At 33.4% G+C, this 24,816-nt stretch overlaps 1 protein-coding gene and 1 pseudogene across 1 annotated transcript; both read right to left on the bottom strand.

The window, feature by feature from the left end:
* Positions 1-7,411: 7,411 nt before the first annotated feature.
* LOC110639221 (uncharacterized) lies at positions 7,412-8,608 on the bottom strand. Its single transcript, XM_058141982.1, has one exon. It carries the CDS (start codon positions 8,606-8,608, stop codon positions 7,412-7,414), a length of 1,197 nt encoding a protein of 398 aa, XP_057997965.1.
* A 5,367-nt stretch (positions 8,609-13,975) lies between these two features.
* LOC131176970 (3beta-hydroxysteroid-dehydrogenase/decarboxylase-like) lies at positions 13,976-23,558 on the bottom strand (annotated as a pseudogene).
* Positions 23,559-24,816: the final 1,258 nt, after the last annotated feature.

Below are 24,816 nucleotides of genomic sequence, written 5' to 3'. Positions count from 1 at the left end.
ATGTTTTCTGTCGATTTGATTGAAATGCCCTTGAGAGTATGATATTATCTTGGGCATGGATTGGTTAGCGGGCATCATGCTATGATTATTTGTAGGCGAAGACAGTCATTTTTGTCTCATACGTATGGTGATGTGGTAATACACGGGAGAGGCATTTCGCCATTAAACATCATTTCTATTGCACTAGCGGAAGAATGATCGAAAGGAGTGTGAAGCATACTTGGCACATGTGATAGACACCCGGTGGGGAGTCCGGCACTAAGGGACATCCCTACGGTATGTGACTTTCGGATGTGTTTCTGATGAATTGCGGGATTACCTCGAGAAGAGAGGTGCGATTTGAAATTGATGTTATGCAGGTGTGGATCCAATCTCCATAACGCCATATAGAATGGCACTGCGAATTGAAAGAGTTGAAAGTGCGATTGCAAGAATTGCTTGACAAGGGCTTTATTCGCCTAGTGTGTCACCTTGAGGCGCGGTGTTGTTTGTAAAGAAGAAAGATGGCACTCTCCGCTTGTGTATTGATTATCGGCGGTTGAATAAGGTGACAATAAAGAATAGATATCCATTACCCGCATTGATGACTTGTTTGATCGGTTGAGGGTGCGGTATGTTCTCCAAAATTGACACGAGATCGAGTTATTATCGGTAAAGGTACAAGAGCAAAGTATTCCTAAAAGCGCCTTGAGAACCCGCTATGGCCATTATGAGTTCCTAGTTATGCCATTCGGTTAACTAATGCTCATTTGCTTTTATGGATCGATGAACACTATTTTGGACCATACCTCGACCAGTTTGTTGTGCTATTCATAGATGATATATTCGTCTATTCGAGGAATGCAGAAGAGCATGATAGACATCTGCGGATTATCTGCGGACTTTGAGGAGAAATGACTATATGCCAAATTGTCAAAGTGTGAATTTTGGCTGAAGGAAATATCTTTCTTGGGGCATGTAGTATCAGAAGAGGGTATTAAGGTAGATCCAAGTAAGATTGAAGCTGTCCTTAATTGGAGGCCACCCAGAAATGTCACAGAGATTCGTAGTTTTCTGAGTTTAGCTGGATACTACCTTAGATTTGTGAAGGGATTTTCCATGTTGGCATCTCCATTGACCAAGCTGCTTAGAAAAGATGTAAAATTTCAGTGGACGGATTAATGCCAGTGAGTTTTGATGAATTGAAGAGATGTTTGGTGAAGCTTGATCCTAACTTTACCCACAGGGTAAAGAATATCTGATTCTGATGCTTCTCACAACGGGTTAGGTTGTGTGTTGATGCAAGATCGAAATGTCATTGCCTATGCATCACGCCAGCTAAAACCACATGAGAGGAATTATCCTACACATGATTTGGAGCTTGCAGCTATAGTGTTTGCTCTTAAGATCTGGAGACATTATTTGTATGGGGAGAAATGTTACATCTATACAGATCATAAGAGTTTGAAGTATTTGGGCACCCAGAAAGAGTTGAATTTGAGACAGAGGAGATGGTTAGAGTTGATAAAAGACTATGATTGTCTGATAGACTATCAGCCAGGGAAAGCTAATGTTGTGGCTGACGCCCTAAGTCGCAAGACTATGGCAAGTCTACAAGTTACTCCTTTGTCTTTGGTACATGAGTTAAGATCATTGCATGCCAGCTTAGAGATTAATGATGATGGGCAGACAGCAGTTGCATGGCATGTACAGCCAGTGTTGATTGATCATATTAGAATGGCTGCTCAGAATGATCAGAAGTATCAGAAGCTGATGGAAGAAGTCCAGCAGGGCAAGAACCAAGAGTTCTCAATCAGAGATGATGGTTTCTTTGCTACACGAGCGAATGTGTATTCCTAATGATGTTGATTTGAGGCAGATCATTTTGAAGGAAGCACATGAGTCTCCTTTTGCCATGCACCCTGGTGGCACAAAAATGTATAGAGGGCTAAAGGAGCATTACTGGTGGATGGGTATGAAAAGAAATGTGGCAGAATTTGTATCCAAATGCCTATACTTATCAGCAAGTAAAGGCAGAGCATCAAGTACCCACTGGGTTGTTACATCCACTACCAGTACCAGAGTGGAAATGGGAGAGAATAACAATGGATTTTGTAATGGGACTTCCGCGGACACAGAAGAGTCATAATGCAGTATGGGTCATTATCGACAGACTGACTAAGTCTGCTCATTTTCTGCCAGTCCGGATGGACTACAGTTTGGACAGATTGGCCAGGTTGTACATTGATGAGATTGTGAGACTACATGGAGTGCCAGTATCCATTGTATCAGACAGAGATCCTAGGTTCACTTCTAGATTAGGGTAGTCTTGAGAGCCCTAGGAACTAGATTGAACTTCGATCGCATTCCACCCACGCAGATGGCGGTCGAGAGGGTAATTCAGATATTGGAGGACATGCTACGGGCTTGTGTGATTGATTTAGAGGGGAGTTGGGAGACACACTTGCCTTTGATTGATTTTGATTACAACAACAACTACCAATCAAGCATTGGGATGCCTCCATATGAAGCTTTGTATGGCGGAAATGTAGAACCCGTTGTGTTGGGATGGCGTGGGTGAAAGAAAGATGATCGGACCGAAATTGTTCAACGGTGAAGAGAAAATCCGGGTGATCGAGAGATCGACTTAAAGTGCATCAAACCGTCGAAGTCCTACATTGATCGAGAGAAGGGATATTGAGTATGCGATGGGTGAGAAAGTTTTCCTTAAAGTTTCTCCTTGGAAGAGAATTATGAGATTCGCGAGAAAGGAAGCGAGTCCTCGTTTCATTGGGCCATACGAGGTTCTGGAAAGAGTGGGTCCTTTGGCATATCGTTTGGCACTACCTCTAGAGTTAGAGAAGATACATAATGTCTTCCATGTGTCCATGTTGAGGAGGTACCGATCAGACCCATCTCATGTACTACTAGTAGAAGAAATAGAAGTGAATCCAGACCTCACATATGAAGAAGAGCCCATACAAATTCTGGCTTATGAGGTGAAGCAGCTACGAAACAAGCAAATACCGTTGGTAAAAGTGCTGTGGAACCATCATTCGGGCCAGGAGGCTACTTGGGAACGAGAGGAGGACATGAGCAGACAACATCCACGGTGTTCGAGATTGATACGGGTAAAATTTGAGACGAAATTTATTTAAGGGGAGAATTGTAACACCCTATTGGTATAGCACAGGTATATTTCAACATTCAGTGGCCGTGTCGGTCCGGACAATTAAGGAGATTAGAGCCACACTTAAGACAACTTGAGAAGCCATAAACACAAATAATTAGTAATGTTTAATTAGTATACTATAAATAAGAAAAACAGAATATAAGAGGTTAAACGAGCCGAGAGTCACAGCGATGAGTGACCTCCTCGGGAACGACTGCGAAGTCGTTTTAAACTCAAATTTCGAACCGTAAAAAGTGACGCTGCGGTCCTTAGGACCCTTATGAACACAGTGGAAAAGAGAAAATCACGAAAAAAGCTGTTAAGCGGTCAAATAATTAGGTCGAGGGCGGAAGAAATATTGGATTATTTGCAAACCGGGATGAACCGGCGAGGGACAATTTGGTCAATTGACCCCGAGAGCTGACTCCTGACCTAACTGTCAAATAAAATCAGAGAAAAGAAAATTTTGGAATAGAGAATTAAATTAAAGAACTAATAAAAAAAATAAATAGAAAAAAAAAGAGAAAGAAGATGGAAAAGTCAAAGTTGATGACATCATGAATGATGTCATAAACAAATTAATTAAGTGAATTATTAAATTGGGATTTGTGGTCTTCCATAAGATAAAGTTAAGAAAAGAAAAAAAAAAAAATCTCATTTCCTTCTTCCATTGTGCCGCCCCATTCCCTTCCCAAAAACCTCCATGAATTCTCTTCATCTAAGCTTACATCTAAGCTTGAATTTACTTCACTCAATTCACATAACTTTCCTAAAAACTTCCCTAAAGCTTGTTCTTACAACTTAAGAAGGAGATTACAAGAAGAAAGAAGAACAAAAGTTAGGGTTTTGAAGGTTTAAGAAAGGTTAGTGTGTTAACTCATTATATTACTTCTTTAAATGCATATGCAATGGTTGACATGAGCTTAGAAGTTATGAAATGAAATAAAAACATGGGAGAAGGACCAAACTGAAATTCGGGCAGCTTGAGAGGAGTATGATTCACATGAATTTGATGCATTAGAATAAGTTTAAAAGCTTTGATTAGTTGAATGGTTAAGGTTAAGTGCACTAGTTGTGATTTAATGCATGAGATGGAAGAGCTAGGGTTTGAATGTTAGGGTTTTGAGGCAAAATTTTGGAGAAATGCATAAATTATATCTTTGACCAATTGTGGACTGAAAAATGGTCAATAATGACCAAAAGAGATGTGTGGGAATTGTTGGAATGAGAACCAAATTCGTAGGTCCAATAGTCATGCTTCTGGCAGCATGACCAAACCCACTTTGAAGGACCAAAACTCAAATTTTACAAGTCCAATTGATATGCCACCAATTGGAGATGAAAATCGACATAAAAGAGCACAATTTTCATTAAGGAACCATGACAAAAAATTGACCAAAACTTGGTGAAACAATTGACCAAAGTGAATTGATTGCAGGCTGCCTTGCACTAAATCGACCAAATGAGCGATGCTGTTCATTTGGTCATAACTCGAGCTAGGTAGGTCAAATTGACCTGAAATTTTAACCATAATTAGATAAGATATAGATCTAAAATTTTCATGAAGAACGTCACCCCAATTTATGCCACTAACCTAGTCAGATTATTGAGCAAAATTGACTTATCAAACCTGCAACTCTACAGAATTACCATTGAGCAGTAATGTTTGAAGGGCTATAATTCTCTCTAGAAAACTCGGATTTAGGCGATTCTTGAACCGATGGAAACATAAGACATAGTAGAACATTTCATATGAAGAAAGTTAGACCAAATTATGGACTAAACTTGATCAAATTACTGAGCAAAGTTGGATCAAAAATCTGCCAGCATCAAAATTGCAGCATGAACAGTGCACGTGAACAGTAATTTTATTTTGGCCATAACTTGAGCTACAAAACTCCGATTGGGGTGATCCAAAAAGGAGAATACACTTAAGACAATAAGGAACATTTTCTATGAAGGAAGTTTTGTCAAATTCCAATAGTAGATCGACCAATGGAACAATGCAACTTCGGAGAACCAAAACCGAAAATTGGCAATTTTGCCAAAATGACCTAAGCTTTGAGAAAATGACCAAAACCAACAAGTTTAATGACCAAAATGTGGTATGTGGGTGAAGTTAGAGTTCCCATACCTAGTAAGCCTTAAAAAGTCAACTATTTGACTGGAATAGTGCAGTGAATAGTAACCCGAAACACAAAATTTCGAGAACGTCGAATTTAATACGTTAGAACTAGGTAAATGTGGAGCTAAGTTTATTTTGGATTTATATTAAGTTTTAGTACTGAAACATTGGAAAATTTCGTGTTTCAGTGGAAAAGAATACCGGGACAGAACCCGAGGAGTGGAGTCAAGGCCAACAGGCGACTCATTTGAGGTTTGTGCACAACATATACTTTTATAATCATCTTTTGCATATCGTTTTGAATAATATGAAATATTGGATTATGTCATTCTTATGATGTTTGATCTAAATTGTTGAAAGTTATTATGTATATTTGAAAAGACAATGTTTAGCAAATTGTTAAGATAAGTTTTGAAACCACAGTGTCATGACCACATATTTGAACACCTCACTAGCACGACTAGTGGGGGTCATTAGTTTCGAATTTTGATTCCTTCTGCGGAGAAGTGTTGAGGTGTGCCAGTAGAAGAGGATGTGAATGGATATCCATATATTTGAGCTAGCTAGCCTTGTGATATGATTTCTCTTTAGCCTCTGGCTATTGAGATTCATGTGATTTCTCTTTAGCCTCTGGCTATTGAGATTCTATTTGTTTGAATGGCGTGATCTAAGCGTGGGTTTTATGAAATGTGTTTTGATACTTTGAAATGAACTTGGTTTACATGTAAAATCTCACAATGCATGATTGTATTTAATTTTCATGTTTAGCCAAATTTTTGAATGAATGTGCTTTAAGTTTTGCATAAAGATTATTTTAGTATATTGTGCACCATGAGTCCTAGTACTCGTGATAGCTTTATTCTTTGTCGAAGATCTGAGAGATTAGAGGAGCGGTGATTTTCTTGAGGTGTGTGGAGTTATCGGCAAGTCTTGGGTATAATTTATACCCTAATGTAAATACTTCTTTTGATGTATATATTGCACATAAATGTATGGACATGTAAAAATGGGTCTTGAGCAGCTTGTACACAAATTTGTATGAAGTTTGTAATAAAGTTTAGTTTGTGTTTCTTTTGATATAAATTTGTAAGGTTGTGTATAAATTATTTTGTTTTTAATGAAATATGAATGATATTGATTGATAGTATTTTGAGAACTATTGAACTTGTGAATTTTGAGAAATTGATTGAATTTGATTGTGAAACCGAAGTAGTGGTTGAGAAAAACTTTTAGAAGTGCTTTTACAATTATTGAAGAGCGGTTTTCTCAAAATACAGAGGAAACTCTGTCAAAATTTTTATAAAATTTACGGAAAACTAAAATGACTAAAAATATTAATTAGTTTTAATTTCAACTAAATATTTTAAATACTTATTAGAAATGCTCACCACTTGTCAAAGATAAGAAAATTGTTTTAAAATCCCTTGTATGGTACTTAATGAGTTATCGGTAGGTGAAGTTCGGTAGTTCATTAGGTATTCTACGGGATCATGTTATGCCTTATAGAGGGGTAAGGTGTGACGGAAAACAAAATGTTCTCCTTGATTAATACTTCAGTAGAAAACGATTGAGAACCTGGGGATGATTCCATTCAACAAGAAAGACTTGTATTAGCTAGCCAACAGGAGTGCCAAAAGTGGAAGACAAATTTCATGGTTAAGAGGATCAATTCCACTTTTCAATTCCTGAATTGCAAATATGACACTGTTTATACCCTTTAAAGACATAATTGGTTAGGGCATCCCACTTTGGGTTCCCGCTTAACACATTTGCCACTGTTTATATCCCTTCAAATAGGAATAACCCAATATTCTTTTCTTCAGAGTCTACTGCTAGGAAACTCAACAAATAACAATTGCAATCCCAATGACACAGTTTGGATTATCAGTAACTAAGGATAAAATGTACCAGTAGCACCCCAAGTCATCTTTAGCCTGAGGAAACGGAAGCCAGCACCTTTGTCTTACCAAACACAAATAGTTGAAGTAAACGACTCAGGTATCAAAGCTTAATTAAGCCCAAAAAAAGAAAAAATTCTGCCATCCAAGACGATAAATGAAAAGTGAAATTCAGTTATCAAAACTATTCATAATATTATCAGTTATCAAAACATCGCATGCTAGGCTATATGTCTCCTAATCCAGAATTACAGATTTATCATCAAAACCAAATCCAAGTTCTGTAACCTCCATTTTTCCTTGAAAGATATCCAATAATTGAGGCACCTGATCCTGATACTTGATCACAAACCTTTTCAAGAAGTTCTTTTTACTACTATTCAAGGCTGTGGATAGAGGTACATCTGCCTTGATCAAACCCTTCAAAAGCAAAACTCTTATGACTGAACATCTAGGCATAATCCATGTCTCCAAACCATAGCACAGAACAACTGGAACTCTAGCAACAGCAGCAGGCTGCCAACCAATCTTGCCCACAAGAAAATTCATGCTGCACATAATATTCTTCTCAGACAGAGCCATACACGAGGGATTCTTTCTGAAAATCGATGATATCTCATCTTCAGATAAACCCCACCTCCTAAAAACCTCAATTTTGTGTTCCCATGTTTTCTGCGTCATTCCAAGCAAAACTTGGAGTGCCCGAACAAATGCAGATGGATCAAATCCTGTCTTAATAACTTTCTTAACCCCTTCAGCAAAATTGAAAGCTTTTAGGCACACAATAAAGGGATTACAGGTGAACAAGAGAGAGATGGAAGATTGAGGAATTCCCAGATCTCTTAAAAGTGATAAATTGGCAAAAAAGTCGTTCTGCGATTGCACTATAGAAGATTTTAACGAGCGTTTCAAACATTTAATTACTTTCTCATCAGAAGCGAGTATACTTTTGAGGATATGATATTGTGGGATCAGATTTTGCTTAATACTTCGATTCAACAACTCTGGGTTCCGAGAAACAATTACGGAAAGGTCTGATCTTGAAACCCCTATAGAACATAGAAACTCAAGTTTGGGTAAAATTGTCCTTTCAGGATGTCGTAAAAGCACATTGGGCCTGATCTTAACAATTTTGGAGATGTGGGAATTGGTGAATCCATGTTCCCTGAGAAGCCTAAGTACTGAGTCTGGTCTTTCAAGGGTATTAAAACATATCTTTTTAGACACAGATTGAGCAGATTTTAGGGTTAATCCACATGAATTCATGAGAAAGGAAACTGTAACTGTGTGGTCATTCAAATTAAAAGATAGCCCAGATGAAAAGGATCTGATTACGAATAATGAGTGAAAGGGAAGAATACCCAGTTGGGCATTTGAGACAAAGGGAGAAACAATCTTATTCAAAGACAGTCTTGAACTGGAAAAAGCAAACATTGCAGGCTACTCACCGTGAAAGAGCTGAGCTTTAGGGTTTACCAGGTTCAGCAAATCATGAAAGAGCAGAAATATTCTTCTCCATGAGATCTGAGAAGTAAATCATCAAGCGGACCAAGATGGCTAATGCTAATTGTCTTCTTCTTCCATTTCCCCAACTGCAAGAAAAAATAGAAAACTTTTTGTGTCTAGTAATATTTATATTTTTTTCGAGAAAATATATTATTCTATTTTCAGATCATATTATTTTTTATTAATTTATTTTGTGGTATAGATTGATAAATTAATAATTTAAAATGAGTTTAAATAATATTTAACTTTATTTAACCTGATTTAAATATTTTATTATTTTAATTTGAAATATTCAATTTTAAATGATCAGTCATGCCCTCTCTCTATCTTCTTTTTAGCTATGGTCATAGGGTAGCTTTAGCTGTTTTTTCTTGTTTATTCCCTAGTTTTCTCTTCAGTCTCTAGGTTTTTTAGTATTAGTTCCCCTCTTAGATGGGGTTTTGCTGGGTTTTAGCAGGACACCTGTATGATGAAGAGATCCTCCCTTGTAGGTTGTTGTGAAGCTCCAAGATGCAGATCGCTTGGCAGTGGAAGGTTATCAATTTGGTCATCCTTTCCTTAAGGCAAGTATAATAGCCTGCGTTTGCCAAGCTTGTTATCTGTTTCGATCGGCACTAAACCTGGTCTCTGCTCCTTTCAGGTGTATAGCTATGTTTCTTCCTCCACCCCTCCGCTTTGAAGGAGTTGAGAGAGGAGAAGTTTCTGTTGAGCGAAGTGCTACTTCCATGTACTTGTGTGTCTTGCTTCTTCCTTGCTCTTTTTGTCTGCAATCTTCTCTGAGTTGCTGTTGAAGGGTAGGTGGCATTGGTTGGATTGGGTAACCTGATTCTTCCGTAAGGTTGCTTTTCTATGAAGCCTTGAGCTGGAGTTAAAGTGATTGTAATATATTATTTTGGACTTTGAGCCTTGTGCTCATAATTCATATAATGAAATATATTTCCAATAAACAATCTTTTGGGAAGATATTATTGAGAAGAATAATCAAAAACTCCAAAGAAATTATGCTAATTCCTTTTATACACCGAAACTTAATATACCAAAAATACAAAATTTATTCATGATTAAATTTGATACTAATAAATGGTTTTTTTTATTGATTAAAAATAACACAAATTTTCATTCAGAGTAGAGAAAGTGAATCCATATAATCGATCTCAAATTTTTGAGATAAAAACTTAGTTGAGTTGAGTTGAAAATAATATAAATTTTATTATTATTAAAAATTTTTAATTTAATTAATTTAATAGGTTTATTATTTAAATTCAAATTCAATTTTATTAAGAATATAATTTTATTTTTTTTTAATATCATTAAAAAGAAAAGTTATATAAACTTTGGAACTAAAGAAGAGGAGAAAGATCAAGTTAGCATTAAGGATAAAAGAAGGAAAAGTGTTGGTAAAGATGAGAATAATAGTCAAAATGGTAATATAATATAATATAGATTTATAGAGAAAGAAAAAGAATTATAATTAACTAGAAAGGGATTATCTTTAGAAAAAAAGGAAACTTAAGAAGAGATGAAAGGGTAAAATGTGGAGTGGATGAAATACAAAATGAAGTGAAGAAGTATTTTGGGAGATAGGGAGTGGCATGGTTAACTAAATTATTTAATAAGATTCTAAACTCAAAGAAAATGCCTAATGAATGGAGGAAGAGTATTTTAGTACCTATTTGAGTTGCTCAAACTATATTAATTAAACTGAGCCACATACATGAAGAAGTTGGAGAGAGTTGTGGAGCATCATCTCTCTCAATCAATTTGGTTTCATGCTTGATGGAGAAATATAGAGATGTGAAGAAAGATCTACACATGGTTTTATTGATTTGGAGGCTTATGATGATGTTTCCAAGAGAGTCTTTATGGAATGTGTTAGACAAAAGAGGGTATCTATTAGGTACATACAAGTATTGAAAGATATAACACAAGTGATTTTCCGATCTCAATTGGATTACACAGGATCAGCCATAAGCCCTTACCTTTTTACATTAGTTTTAGATGAAATGTATTCCTTGGTGCATGATGTTTGGGGATGATATGTTCGATAGATGAGAGAACGAGAAGGAGTCAATAGGAAGCTAGAACTTTGGAGAAGTACTCTAGAGTCAAAGGGTTTTAAGTTAAGGAAATCACTTTAAATATCTGTAGATGGGGATGTGAGGAGGATGTTAAGTTTTATGTGATCATAAGATTCCATGCATCTAAGATAAGAGTTGCGAGATGAGAATGTTAAGGTGGATGAGTGGCCATACTAGACTAGATAAAGTCCGATAGGAGTATTAGAGAAAAAGTAGGAGTGGTGCAATTGAAGATAAGTTGAGAGAAGGGAGATTGAGGTGGTTTGACATTAGGTTAGAGGATAGAAAGAAAAAACCTAAATTAACTTGGAGGAGAGTACAACATGACTTAGAAACATTAAACATTTATGATTTTTAAAAAAAAATCGGGAGTGGAAAACCCAAATTTTTGGGATAAAGGCTTAGTTGAGTTGAGTTAATATCATTAAAAAATAATTTAATCAATATATAAATATATTAACAATTTTTTTAATTCGCAATCCCAATGAGTTTAGAACTTTATTACATTAGAATAAAAAAATTTATTAGTTTTTTTTTTTAATTATCAAAGATGTTATACAAATAAATATTTAAAATAGACAATTTTTAAAATGGCTTAACAACTCAACATTTTTTTTATTTTTTCACGTTTAACTAATGTTTAAAATGGATGGAGAGATCAAATAATTGATAAAATTAAATATCACACACTAATTAATTTATTTTTTAAAATATAAAAATTAAATCATTAATTTTATTATAATAAAGAGATTAAATAATATTTTTTTTATTTATAATGGACTTTATTGAATTGATTTAAAATATTCATTTTAAAAATGATCAAATGAAATCAACGGTAACTTCTAATCAACCTAATCCTGAAGTTAATGAAGGCAAATATTATTTATTTCAAATAAGTTCTTGAGCAATAATTTTTCATGTAATATTGTTTTTTCATCTGGTTGATTAAAAAAAAAAAAAAAAGAAGAAGAAGCGGCTGAATGTAGACCTAGAAATACTAGTGAAGTATTAGAAAATCATTTTGGTTTTATATCTAGTAGATTTATAATGGAACCTATATTTCTATTAAGAAGAATAATGGAAATTTATAAGGGGTAAAAAAATGGAACTCCAGATGATATTTATTGATCTAGAAGTATATTATAGAATGCCAAAAAGAAAGAGTTTATATCAAATATATAAATATCATTAAGTACACATATGAAGGACAATCACAAGTGTAGCAACAGTGAGAAATGGTACATGTGAGTTTCCCAGAGTTTACATCATTTATGGACTTTGAATTTGCACTTATTTACCTTAATTACGAATGAACTAACTAGTCATAATATTCAGCATGATATCACATGGTACATGTTATTTGTAAATAGAATTGTCTTAATTAATGAAACTAGTAAATAAGTTGCTCAAAATTTATGGAAAAAACTTTTGAGAATAAGGATTAGACTAAGTAGAAGTAAGACAAAATATGTGCATTGCAACTTTAGTACTCATAAAAAGAAAGAAGGTAAGATTTAATTAGATAGAATTTTAGTGCCAAAATATAATCAATTCAAGTATTTAAGTACTATAATTAGAGATGGCAAAAGTTCTTGAACCCTCCCCGCCTCACCCTGTACCTGATCAATTTTTCTCAACTCCACCCTGATCTCGATTTGTGTGAGGTAGGGACGGGAAGACTTTCTCCCCGCCCCGAAATCCCGTAACCTACCCTGCACAATAATATATTATTATTTTTTATTAAAAAATAATTCATTTTTATATGTTTATATATTTAAATATTATAATTTTAATAAAATATATAAATGTATTATTAAAATAATGTGTAAAACTTACATGTCTAATTATGTTTTATTTTTTTATTAAATAAATTTATATTATATACTAATAAATTAAAAAAAAAAATCCTCGCAAAAAACCCACCTCGCCCTACACCCCGGCGGGAAATACCCTACCCCAACCCCGAACTGCTGTGGGGTAGGGGAGGTGGAGAGAACGGAAGGAGCGATCTCCGCCCTCGATTCGCCCCATTGTCATTCCAAAAGTAATATATGAGAATAGAATATAATTCATAAGATTGGAATAAAACAAATAAAATTGTGTAGTACAAAGGGTGTGCTATGCAACTGTAGGATTCATGAGAAAGTGAGGTAAAGATTCATATAACTGTGGTTGTGCCAATTACATAGTATGAGAGTGAACATTGGCATCTAAACTACAAAATATCTACAAGATAATTGTAGTATAAATACAAATGTTAAGATGAATGTTTCCTAACATGATAATTTATAAGATTAATTATGACCACGTCCACCGAAGAATACATGTAACACAAATGAGAAAAGTCAGATTAAAATAATTTGATTGACTAGATCTGGTCAACGTAGAATATTGCATGGTCAATTAAAGAAATGTGAAAGTGGTTCAATAAGTAAAGAGAGACCTAAAATGAAAGTAATTAGTATTAAAATATTTAAATTTTTAGATATTAATGCATAATTTATTTTAAATTATAACTAAATGAAGAATAAAAAAACCATATAACTGATCAGCTAATTTGAGATTAAAATTTAATTATTATTAATTTATTAAAAAAAAAAAAGGAAAATGCTTTTACCATGTTTGAATACCATGATTTGAAATAAATAATTTGGATTTAATTTTAGCAATGACTAAATGAACAATTCATCAAGAATATTTAATTTAAGCGGAGACAAGTTCATTACTTTTAATTGCAAAAACAAAATTATATTGGCATTTCAAATTATTTAAAATGTAAATTAAATTTATAAATTTAAAATTGTAATACTTACCTCTTAATATACAATGTCAACCGTCCAAATCCTCAAAAAAAAAAAAAAATCACATTTCCTTCTTTTAATGTACTTTTAAAGAGAAGCAGGAGAAAACACTAGGGCAACAAACAATGGAGAAAGAAAATCAATTTGCAGTGAATTAGAATCTTCAATTTTTCTCCCCCAAATTGTTAAGTAGAAGAACATTAGGGAAAAATATATCTCATACATTACCAATAAACGTCTGTCTGTAAGAGGTTGGTCTATAAGTACATAGCAATAAAATTCCATCTTCTAAAATTTGTAAAAGATATCAGTAAAACTTCTAATAACTTTTCCATGAGCAGATTGCAAGAATAATAGAAGATATTTACAGAAAACCATATTTAGGCAAACAATCAAATTGCAGTAACTCAAAACCGAAGAAGAAAATGAAGAATTATATCATAAATTTGAAATTCGACCTATTTCCTGATTATATTTCAACATTTTGTCCAACGTTTCTCCAACCTAAACCTAGCCTTTCAGAAAATTAGCAATCAGTGTTACACAGGAGGAAAAAAAAAAAAAAGGAACGGAAGACAGAAAGTTTGTGTTGTACTAACATACCCCATCTCTTTCTTTTGCTGGGGGACATCTCTCTCCAGTTTTTGGCAAAAAGCCTATATAAGCTAGCAGATCGTACATCAAGTGTTCTGATTGAGCTTGGGAGAAAATTTCCAGACCCTCTACATGCTATTTGTTCTCTCTCACAAGAGGTCTCTTCTCTTTTTACAGGATTCTTTTGTTTTGTAGAAATGATGCCACGGTTTCAGGAAGATTTCTCATCAACAGCCTCTTTGATTCCTTTATTCTGTCGAGCAGAATCTTTCCTAGTCCATCAATTTCTGGTTCATATTGCTCATAAACGAAGAAGGCCGTAAAGGAAAAGACTAGGGCTGCATTAAGTTCCAACAAGGTCAAAAGTAAAGAACACTAAATTGGTATTAATAAAAATATGAATTTGAGATTGTAGAACAAAATGTTCCCTACCTATTCCTACCATTCCTACCACCAGAGTCATTGATCGCAACAGAATCAACTTCAGAAAATAGAGAGAGAACATGACCTGCATCAGTTACGAGAATGGTTTAAGAAGAAATTCCACAAGAATACACCTTATCTTAATCAAAATGAGAAGATTTATTCATACCCCCCTCACGTGCAACAAATGTGCAGTACTAAAAGAGATATAAGCATGTGTGTGGCTTTAACATTCACATGCACTATTAATCCTCTTTTTGTCATAGAACAAAATATCATGTCAGGTAGTGGCAAATCTAGAACTTTTTTTTTTCAAGGATCAATATATAAAAAGTAAAATAAAATACTGTAGAAAGAAAAAAAAATTTAGTATCTTATAACTGGACTCAACGAAATTTAATACCTTGAAAACTGTCAAAAATTACATCATTATTGATGTTATCAAACACATCTCTCTCCATATTAATAACTAAAAGATCATTCATCAATTGATCACACATATAATTACAAAATTTTGACGTGATAAAGTTCATTACTTATAATAGTTACAATAGAGTTTTGAAAGCAAATAAAATTTTGAATACATAGCAAGTTTTTTTTTTGTCTCAAGTGATCTTGCCATGCACCTACTACTGATGCCAAGATGGTTGTAATATCATGTACAAGACACACTAAGCATTAAAAATTTTCACTAGAATAGACAGGGAAGTTCGTCTACATGTCATGTTGGGTTTTTTTTTTTTTTTAATTTAAATTCTAGAAGGAAACACATCAATATATCTCAATTTACATGTATAACTGACAGTTTCTACAGTCCCATAATTTTTCCAGCGATTCATATTTTTGTAAATTGACTGTTACATTTAATGCTCGTCATCTCAAAAGTTTTCTTTAAGACTGAATATTTTATTAAATATAATTCAAGGTCAAATTGTTCTATTACACAAGAAAACTTATCTATATTCAATTTATTTGAAAGTAGGCATGCATGTAGAGGTGACTAGAATTCAGTTCAAATTGAAAAACCGACCGAAGCGATTTAATTCAAAATTTTGGTTCGATTTTCTTGGTAAATTGATTAGGTTTAGTTTTTTATTTTAAGAAATTCAATCTTTTTGGTTCATTTCTTGAGAAAAAAGGAAAAGTAAGAATCGAATCGAATAATTGTTTTTTAATTAATTGTTATTAGTTCTAAAAATGAAGTTGAAAAAAAAAGAAATATAATTGAAATTAGGTCTGAAATGAGTCCAGGATAAACTTAAAAAAAGAGTCCAACATGAAGTCCAAACCAAACCGAACCGAACCAGTTTTATTTGATTTTTCTCTCTAATTCAGTTCAGTTTATCTACTATAAACTTTGATTTATTCAGTTTTTTGATTTTCCAAATTGAACCGAATCAACCAATGCTCACTCTACATGCATGATCTACATTAAATAGAATAGTAAATCCAACAGTCAATTTGAGAAAATAGGAATTACACGGAAAAGTTACAGGACCATGCAAAAGTGTGCAACTTAAACATGCGCATACACACACACACACACACACACACACACACACACACACGTGTATATATATATATATATATATATATATATATATATTCTGCATTATGTCTGACAGAAATGCAGGTAGCAAGTAGAGATACATAAAATACAATGTTTAATCATGAAGTAATCCTACAATAAATTGAAATCTGCTTAAGCTTGCTTTACAATCTTCATTCCATATTACACACCCTCAAATGAAGGAAACCAAAAATTCTGAGAATTTCTCCAGATTTGCTAAAAGACAAGTGCTACACTATTTAGCTTAAATCATTACTAAAGCTGTATAAGTAAAACAGAGGAATCATGTGGGAAGGCAGGATTCACACTACTGTATGCATATATAGTTCCTAGATAAAGTAGACTCTGATAACAAATTTAATAGTTAGAAAATTGAAAATGCTCAAAACTACCACGCTCATGCATCTTAGCATACACAAACCTAACAAAGACAATTACAATATGTGCATCCTATGCTTGGGAAGATTGCATGAGCATACAAGTGAAAGGAAGCATGGAAAAAAGACATTGATAAACTAACTCCCTGAAGAAGAAATACCATCACAATCCATACCTTTAAGAATTTATTCCAATCCTCTCCTTGGGCCAATAATCTTACATTCTTGTTAACCCATCTATTCCACAGATATGCTATGAATGTCAATGAATCTTTCACCACTGTTTCTGAAATTTCAAACCAAGACAAAGATATCCTCTGAATGGTAAAACCGGATCTGTTGCAAAGGTATAACAATCAACACACCTCATGTAACTTTGAATACAATGAATTTCATCACTGAAAAGATTAAGAATTTAATACAATAGTCTATGGAGTAGCTTCAAAAACCTAGCAAAGACCATGCACCTGACAATTAGTGCTAAACAAAATTAAGGATTCAAGGCATATAGACAATTGACTATTTTCCCTAGTTATTTTTACCAGAAATGGAAATGGGAATAAATTGCTATAAAGGGGGAGACCCGTAATACTTGAAAAATTCCAAAACTTGTACAAAAATAAAATTGGAAATTTTCTGAAATTTTTGACACAAGTTTCACATTTTTATGAGACCCGCAGAATATTTTGTGAATTTTTGAAGCTTTGAGGTATATGCTGAAACAAGAGTTATTGTTGATCACTGTAGGTCACCATAGATGGCTGACGATATCATTGCAGTTGTCACCGCATATTACTATAGCAACTAGGGGTGTAAACAAACTGAGCCAAGCCTAACTTTAGCTTGTTCAGGCTTGGTTCATTAATATTAGTTTAGGCTCGAGCTCGAACTTTAACATTAAGACTCGAGTTTGACTCGTTTGAAATATGTTAAATTCGAGTTCGATTCGAGCTAAGCTCGTTTTAAGTACGTTTATTACATTAACGAGTCAAGCTCGAGCTCGGCTCGCGTCAAGCTCGATAAACTCATTAAAATGAACTCGAAAGCAAACTTAATAAGGTCAAACTCGGTTCGAGTTCGATAAACTCCATCTCAAATTCTACAAGCTCGAGTTCGAGCTTGAGTTTCAATTCAATGAGCTCGGGCTCGATTGTTAATTATATCTATTTTAACTCACAATTATTTTCATAATACATTATTATATGAGTTCATAGTTATAATAATAGAAAATAACAAGAAAAACAATTTAAAACACATTGTAAGTTATTTTAAAATAACACAAATTACACACCATCATAATTCAAATAAAATTAATTATTCTTTATTCTTTCAATTCAAAACTACATAATTTTGAATCAAAACTACGTAGTTTTAAAATTACATTATAAATTTTATGCAATTATAATTAAATTATTATTTTATTTTTCTAATATTGTTCTGATAAAATATATTACTTTTTGCATTATTAATTAATTTATACCATTAATAAATTTTATTAATTTGTGTTGCATTATCAAACTCAAGAACTATAATTAAGGATGGGTTGATAGCTTGTGAACTTACACCAAAACAAGCACAAGCTATCTCCAAGAAGATCAACTTAGAACTCCAGCTTGATAAATTTTTATCATATAAAGACTCAATGGTCAAAGTTGAACATGGCAAATGGCATAGGCCAGTTGCTTCTTCAAAAGAAAGGAAAATGCTCAAAAAAATTCTTTTGACAATAAGACATCAAAAGAGCACAAAGCATCATATGATAAACTTGTAGGAAAATTTAAAATTATTTCAAAAGTTGAACTTACTTATCCAACAAAAATAAAATAAAATTTTTTTTACCTTGCTGCACACATACATAGGGGATTTCCCCTAGTTTACCCTTTTGGGGAGTAGTGATCTCAGCAATAGGACACAATTCTTTAGTTATACAAGTAAATAATAATTAATAAATGAGTCATAATGAATAGTAAAAACTAGAGGGTAAAATCAGCATACAAAGTGGGTATAAGATGTGGAATTCATGCTTAGATGGAATGAAAATGGTTTTGCCACAATGAGATCACAACACCACCATCAGTATGAAAACCAAGATTAAAATCTAAGCTTTGATTTCATGTTCTCAAATGGAGTTTCTTCAATTCCTTGTTATGAAAATAATCAACTCAACTACTTAACTAAGCTTTAATCCCAAATTAGCTAGGTTCAGCTATATGAATATGTTTCCTTCATTCCACCTGGTTTATGGGTACATCTTTAGAAAAAGCTAGGGCTGCCAAGTCCTTTCTTAATATTTCTCCCCACATCAAATTAGGTCTACATATTTGGCAAAAAGATTAAAAAGGGAAAGTTTAATATTCCCTTTTTAAGAAAAGAGCAAAGTTTAAAAAGGGAAAAAAAAATCATTTGGCAAAAAGATTAACAGAGTGCCATATTTTTTAGCAATTTGAATAAATTATACAATTCCACAAATGCCAGCAATATCCAATCTCTAGCAGTCCATCTGTAACAAGCATAAATGATACTTACATCTCTAGTGGTAGAATCCCATATCCATAGAGGATGGTAGTTATCATCAGCAGAAGCTTTGCAACAGATGATGTAAAAGTCCTTTCAGAAAGTAAAAACCAGTAAAACAACATAGCAAAGCAAAGGAAATATGTAAATGTTCTCTTCTCATCTCTCCAAAGTAAAATGTCTGCAACTGCAATGAGAAAGTTTAATACATTAGTCACATCAATAAATTGTAAGATGCATCAAAAGATGATGGAACTAATTATTCAAGATCACAAACTCAGTCGTAATGCTGGTGGAAAAATGGCAACCTTTTGGCTGAACATAGACACACCCAGAGAGGTTATCTGCAGCTAGGGAAATATTTGCCATGCCCATCAAGCTAAGTCTAGCTAACAAGCATACAGGCTAAAATTAAGTTCAGGTAGAAATAAATATATCTTTATGAACAGCCGTGCACCCATAAAGATTTTGACCATAGAATCTATTAATCTAAGCCCAAATCAATATGGCTCCACCCCTAAATATTTCTTCACAATTTAAACTGATAGAAACATGAAAGCAGATATGGAAGGTACTAGAGGTACATTGCGTAACCGTTTTCCAAAAAAAAAAAAAAAAAGATTCCAACCTTTCCCACTGCCTAGCAGCTTGTCAACCTTTGATTGTTCTTCAAAATTAGTGCACCTTATGAAAGATGGGTCCTTGACCAAGTGGGAGAATGCGTCAATGGTCAATGCAATACCATCCTGTATGTTCAACAATCAACACAAATGGAAAATTTTAAATTTCCGAAGTTCCAAACTTAAGATTGAAATTATAAATTACCACATCCTTTTATGTCATCAATCACCAATACCCAACTAGCAGACCATAAATTATAGGATTCAAATGTCTCAGAAAATTATTGGTATCATCTGGAGATTGAAGTATGTTAACTCGGCGACCCATCAACAAAACAGAGTCACAATCAAATAGCCAAGCAAAAAATTTCTATAAATTCAGCAGATCAAAATTATACAATCAAAGTCAACAATCCATCATGATGTCAAGAATATCCAGAAATTAGAGGATTAAGAATTTAAAGGACAACAACAGGCTCATGTAGATTAAAAAATGACAAGACATCCAAGAAAAAAATCAATGTAATGACAAATACATCATAGAAAAAGGTATTATTACAAAAGGCCACAAATTAAAACAAAACTTACATCTAGAGAGACAACTGGTGAGTATCCAATGTATTTTTGGGCTGCATTGCAGTTAAAAGTCCTAGTGTGTGAAGCTAAACGGAAGTAGTAAGCTGACAGCGAATGATTATATTTTTTGAAACCCAACTTTTCATGTGTCCATTTGACAAACAAGAGAACATACCACATCATACTGGCAGGGAATTTTATCAAAGGTCTGCAATCAAAGTAAACAGAAAAATCAGACTGACAGTGGCATTAGAAAAGCACAGTTTTTAATAAAAAAAAAAAAAAAGAAAAATGCTAGAGAACACCATAGAAGAATGCAAATCCATAATTGTATTCCCTGATCCATCTTTATGAATATGTGCGACAACAAGGATGCATTTGGTACACTAGACACAATGTAACAAAGCTAAAAACACCTTGAAATGACTAAGGGTGTTCTTTTTTTTTCCCCATTTCATACTCTGGCATCTAGCCATTTATTTTATTATTTGCTAATTCTTATGTATTTTTATTTCCTTTGTGCTTTGGCTTTCTACCACACTTGATACAGAAACGTAGAAAAGTCTAGCAGTTCTCTCTCTCTCTCTCTCTCTCTCTCTCTCTCTCTCTCTCTCTTCTTCTTCTTCTTCTTCTTCTTCTTCAAATGCTTACATGGTATTTTCTAGCACTTTTCATCCTTGAAGCCTAATAATTTTGGATGCCTAATATACCTTTGATACCCCAAGCCTTCCAACATCAATGATACAAATTCCCAAAACTTCATGGGCTCGAGATTAGTGATGAAAAATGCCTGCAATCGATAACAAACAAGGTAATATCTTCTTTGTGCATGATTGCGATCAAAACAGAAAATAAAGAACTCTAAATTCATGATTACTTGAAATGTTGAAATACCTTGCCAGCCACAGAGATCATCTGAGAATCCAGAGCTTCTTCTGCACAGATGTGGGCGTGAATAACATTCTCAGCATAGGTGAAGTCAGACATATTTTCACCACTTCCTATAATAAACTGAAAAGAAATTTTGTTACTTCAAGAAGATTAACACAGTTTACAATCATAGGAGTTCAAGATGTGTACAAAATAAAACATGAAAAGTCTAAACAGAGAAGGAGAAAAGATAAAACATCTTGATCACAAATAGCTCTCAAACCTTTGCAAAACCAGATTTTGCTAATTTCATTAAGAATGGCACAAGCTGTGTGTCTCCAGGTCCAAAGACATTGCTTGGACGAAGTGCACATGTCAAAAGGCCATCAATATTGTTAGCAAACAGGATCAGTGCTTCTGCATGAGCCTTAAGGTCACTCAACATGTCCTCAAACTGTATAATAACACCAGTTAAGAGGGATACATGGTCAAAAAGAAAATTATATAAGGTCAGAAGGAAAAGCAGTCAACATACTCTCCAATGGCATGGTAAGGACTCATCTCCATTGCATATATCATGTGAACCGTCAAAATTACATCTGCAGAACTGTTATATATCAGCTTTCGAACTTTGCACTCTCGGCAAGCATTGATGACATTTTTAGCTCCTGAACAAAGAAAGCAATCAGTACTCTATACATTTCAATGAGAATAATATTTAGCAAAATCATGATCCATTACCTTGAACTATAATTTTGTAGCAATAATAGAAATCGTGATTCCATAAATCAGTAGCTTCCATATAAAATACTACAGATGCACCTTCAATAGCTGCAAAGGCACATGTAACAGTTAATTTCTCGATCCAAATTTGATACTGTAAAAATGAACAAACAGTTTATTAAAAAAATGCAGGGTAGGTGATAGATAAACAGAAGAAATGACAGAGCATGCCAAGGATCAATACAAAAGCACATGCACCATGCAAAGAAGAGTGAGAGGAAAGATATTAATAACTCAACTCTTTCACCAAAGATGGATAAGTTATTAATACCAATGATACCAATGATCAAAAACAATACATAACTTGCCAAAACAGATAAATGTTTGTTAGAGAAAAATTTTATTTAAACCCTCATAAAATAACTTAATTTGACACTTATAAAAACAGAAAGGTCCAAATGAACCATTTTACCAAGTTCATCACTTGAAAAGGTTAACACTGAAATAAATACATAATATAAAGAATGATTGTTCATAAAGCTATCAACTCAGTATAGAAACTTCAAGGAAAATAACTGGCAAATAGTAAACTGAAATGTGTTCGGATTTTTGCTATTGATCTCTCTGCAAACTTTGGAAGCATATGTTTTCAATAAAAGCATACTGCAAAATAAACTGCCTCCACAACTACATAACACAGCCACATTTTCCAAGGAATTCCCCTGCATTATATTTATTAGAAACATTTAGCATTTTGCAAAATGTGGAACTGGAGATCACACTTATATGTCTGTGGGAATTCAACGATCTTGTTCACTTGATTGCTAACAACAGATTCAATAAATGCAGCAATAGATGCATCATTACCAGCATATTAAGGAACAAGAAACATGCAGGCTAATGGTATCATGCCAATTCTTATGGCTGCCATTTCGTGTAATTCTTTACTTTGTGATAAAAAGCCCAAAAGCAATCCCTAAACAGAATTCTCAATTTAGCTGCCCAATGAACCAAAAACAGAACTCCACAAGAGGAAGGCCTCCTGTGTCTATTTTGATCTATCTAGTAATCCAGACTCAGTTATTTAAAATGTCAAGCATTAAGAAAACCAAGTCTTAATAATCCAGTCTCAAACTCAGTTCTCTTCACTTGCAAATTATTAAAAAAAAAATAAAAAGATTTGAAAAATCAAACTTGATCTATCTAGCCAACTAAACTCATATTCAGCAGCCAGTAAACAGTAACCTGTAATCTCCACCCCTAAAATTCTGACAATCCATACCCAAGATTTCCTTTCCTCTCGGTTTCCTTTCTTAGTTCTCAGCAAACAAACAAAGAGACCTATACAAGTTACACATTACCTTTAACGATTGAAGAGGCATCGAGAACATCAAGACGATGGTAGGAAGCACGGCCGGAAGAGATGGCGTCGTTAAGGAAAGAGTCAGAAGAGTCAGTGAGGTGGAGTTGCAAAGAGTGAGGGGAATCGGCGACTCGAACGATCCAGTTACCGAGTTTAAGGAGGGTGAAGACGAGCGATCTTCCTAGAAACCCTCGCCCTCCAAGAACCGCGCAGGTCTTAGGGCTTAAATCCCCAAATGGAACCTCGATCGCCATTAACGACCACAGAGAGAGAGAGAGAAAACGAAATCGATATAATCAGAGAGAGAGAGAGAGAGAGCGTAGCGTAGAGATAATATAAAAGGAAGGGATTTGGCGCGGAAAGTATTACATAGAGACGTTTTTGTTGGTTTTCTATTTCTATTTCTAATTTTTTTTTCAGTTAACTGTAATTGTTGATGATGGGTCCCACACAAATATATTCAGGTCTTTTTGTGAATTTTGGTTTTCCCCTTTTCCTCTGGGTTTTTTTTAGGTAATTTAGGGTTTTTTTTTTTTTTTTTCCTTTCCTTCTTTCAATCTTAACCCAGAGAAACCTAAAACTGCAACTGGTTTTTTTTTAATTACATTTAATAATAATAATAATAATAGGAAATCATTCAATTTATAAATATTATATTAATTAAAATTATAATAGATCTCATATTTAAATATATTTAAATATATATTAATAATTAGGGTTTTATGATGAATTATTTTACTCCCTCTATACAAATTCATGTGTCACAGTCCTTACTAATATGAAAAAAAAAATGAAAATTTATATTTAAGGAAATATTAAAATTTAATGCACTCAATATATTATATAATTAGCTGCATTTTATATTAAATTGAATTTTAAAATTTATTTTTCTTGGGATTAGGATATTATTTAAGAAGAATAACTCTAAATTAAGAATAACAATAATAATATATAAAATATAAAAAATAATAATAATATAAAAATGTGAAAAAAAAAATTAAAATATTGTAGAAGGATTTATTATTAATGAAGATTATATTCCAAGTGCTCACTCCAAACAATATTACTCCTATATTATATATATATAAAAAATAAAAGTTAATTTTTCATTATAAAATATTATATTTTTCAAAAGGTTATATTCCCTACTTTTTAAGGAGAGGGAATAGACCATCTATTAGAAAATATAATTGATCATCTATTAGAAAATAGACTTAAAGGAAAATTTTATCTAATATCAAAAATAAAATAATTTCTACCCCACAAGCCAATAGCCCAATTAAGTAATGGCTTGACTCAAAACAATCACAACACACTACCCTTACATATAAAGCAATCTCTAAAAGGAATTGCTCTTTTGAAATTTTGGCCCTACTCTTTATTTGGCATTAAAAATAAATGTTGCTTTTTATGTATTTGCAATTTGCAATAGCAAGCAACTATCTTAAAAAAAAAATTTCAACATAATATTAAAAAAAAAAAAAAAAATAGGTGAGGGAAGAATTCGTCAATTTAAGGTCAGGATATGCTATCAATATTTTTGAGAGATTACAATAAAATTTACATATCACTTATCAAGAGAGACTGTTAATAAATTCTCACTCTCAACTTAATAAGAAAGTACTCA

This window comes from Hevea brasiliensis, unplaced genomic scaffold (genome assembly GCF_030052815.1).
Source record: "Hevea brasiliensis isolate MT/VB/25A 57/8 unplaced genomic scaffold, ASM3005281v1 Scaf299, whole genome shotgun sequence".
Lineage (NCBI taxonomy): Eukaryota > Viridiplantae > Streptophyta > Magnoliopsida > Malpighiales > Euphorbiaceae > Hevea > Hevea brasiliensis.
Note: the sequence above shows the minus strand (reverse complement) of the source record. Positions and strands in the feature narration are given on the sequence as shown.

Coding starts and splice junctions, on each gene's coding strand:
- LOC110639221 (XM_058141982.1), bottom strand. CDS start 8,608: ATGTTTGCTTTTTCCAGTTCAAGACTGTCTTTGAATAAGATTGTTTCT.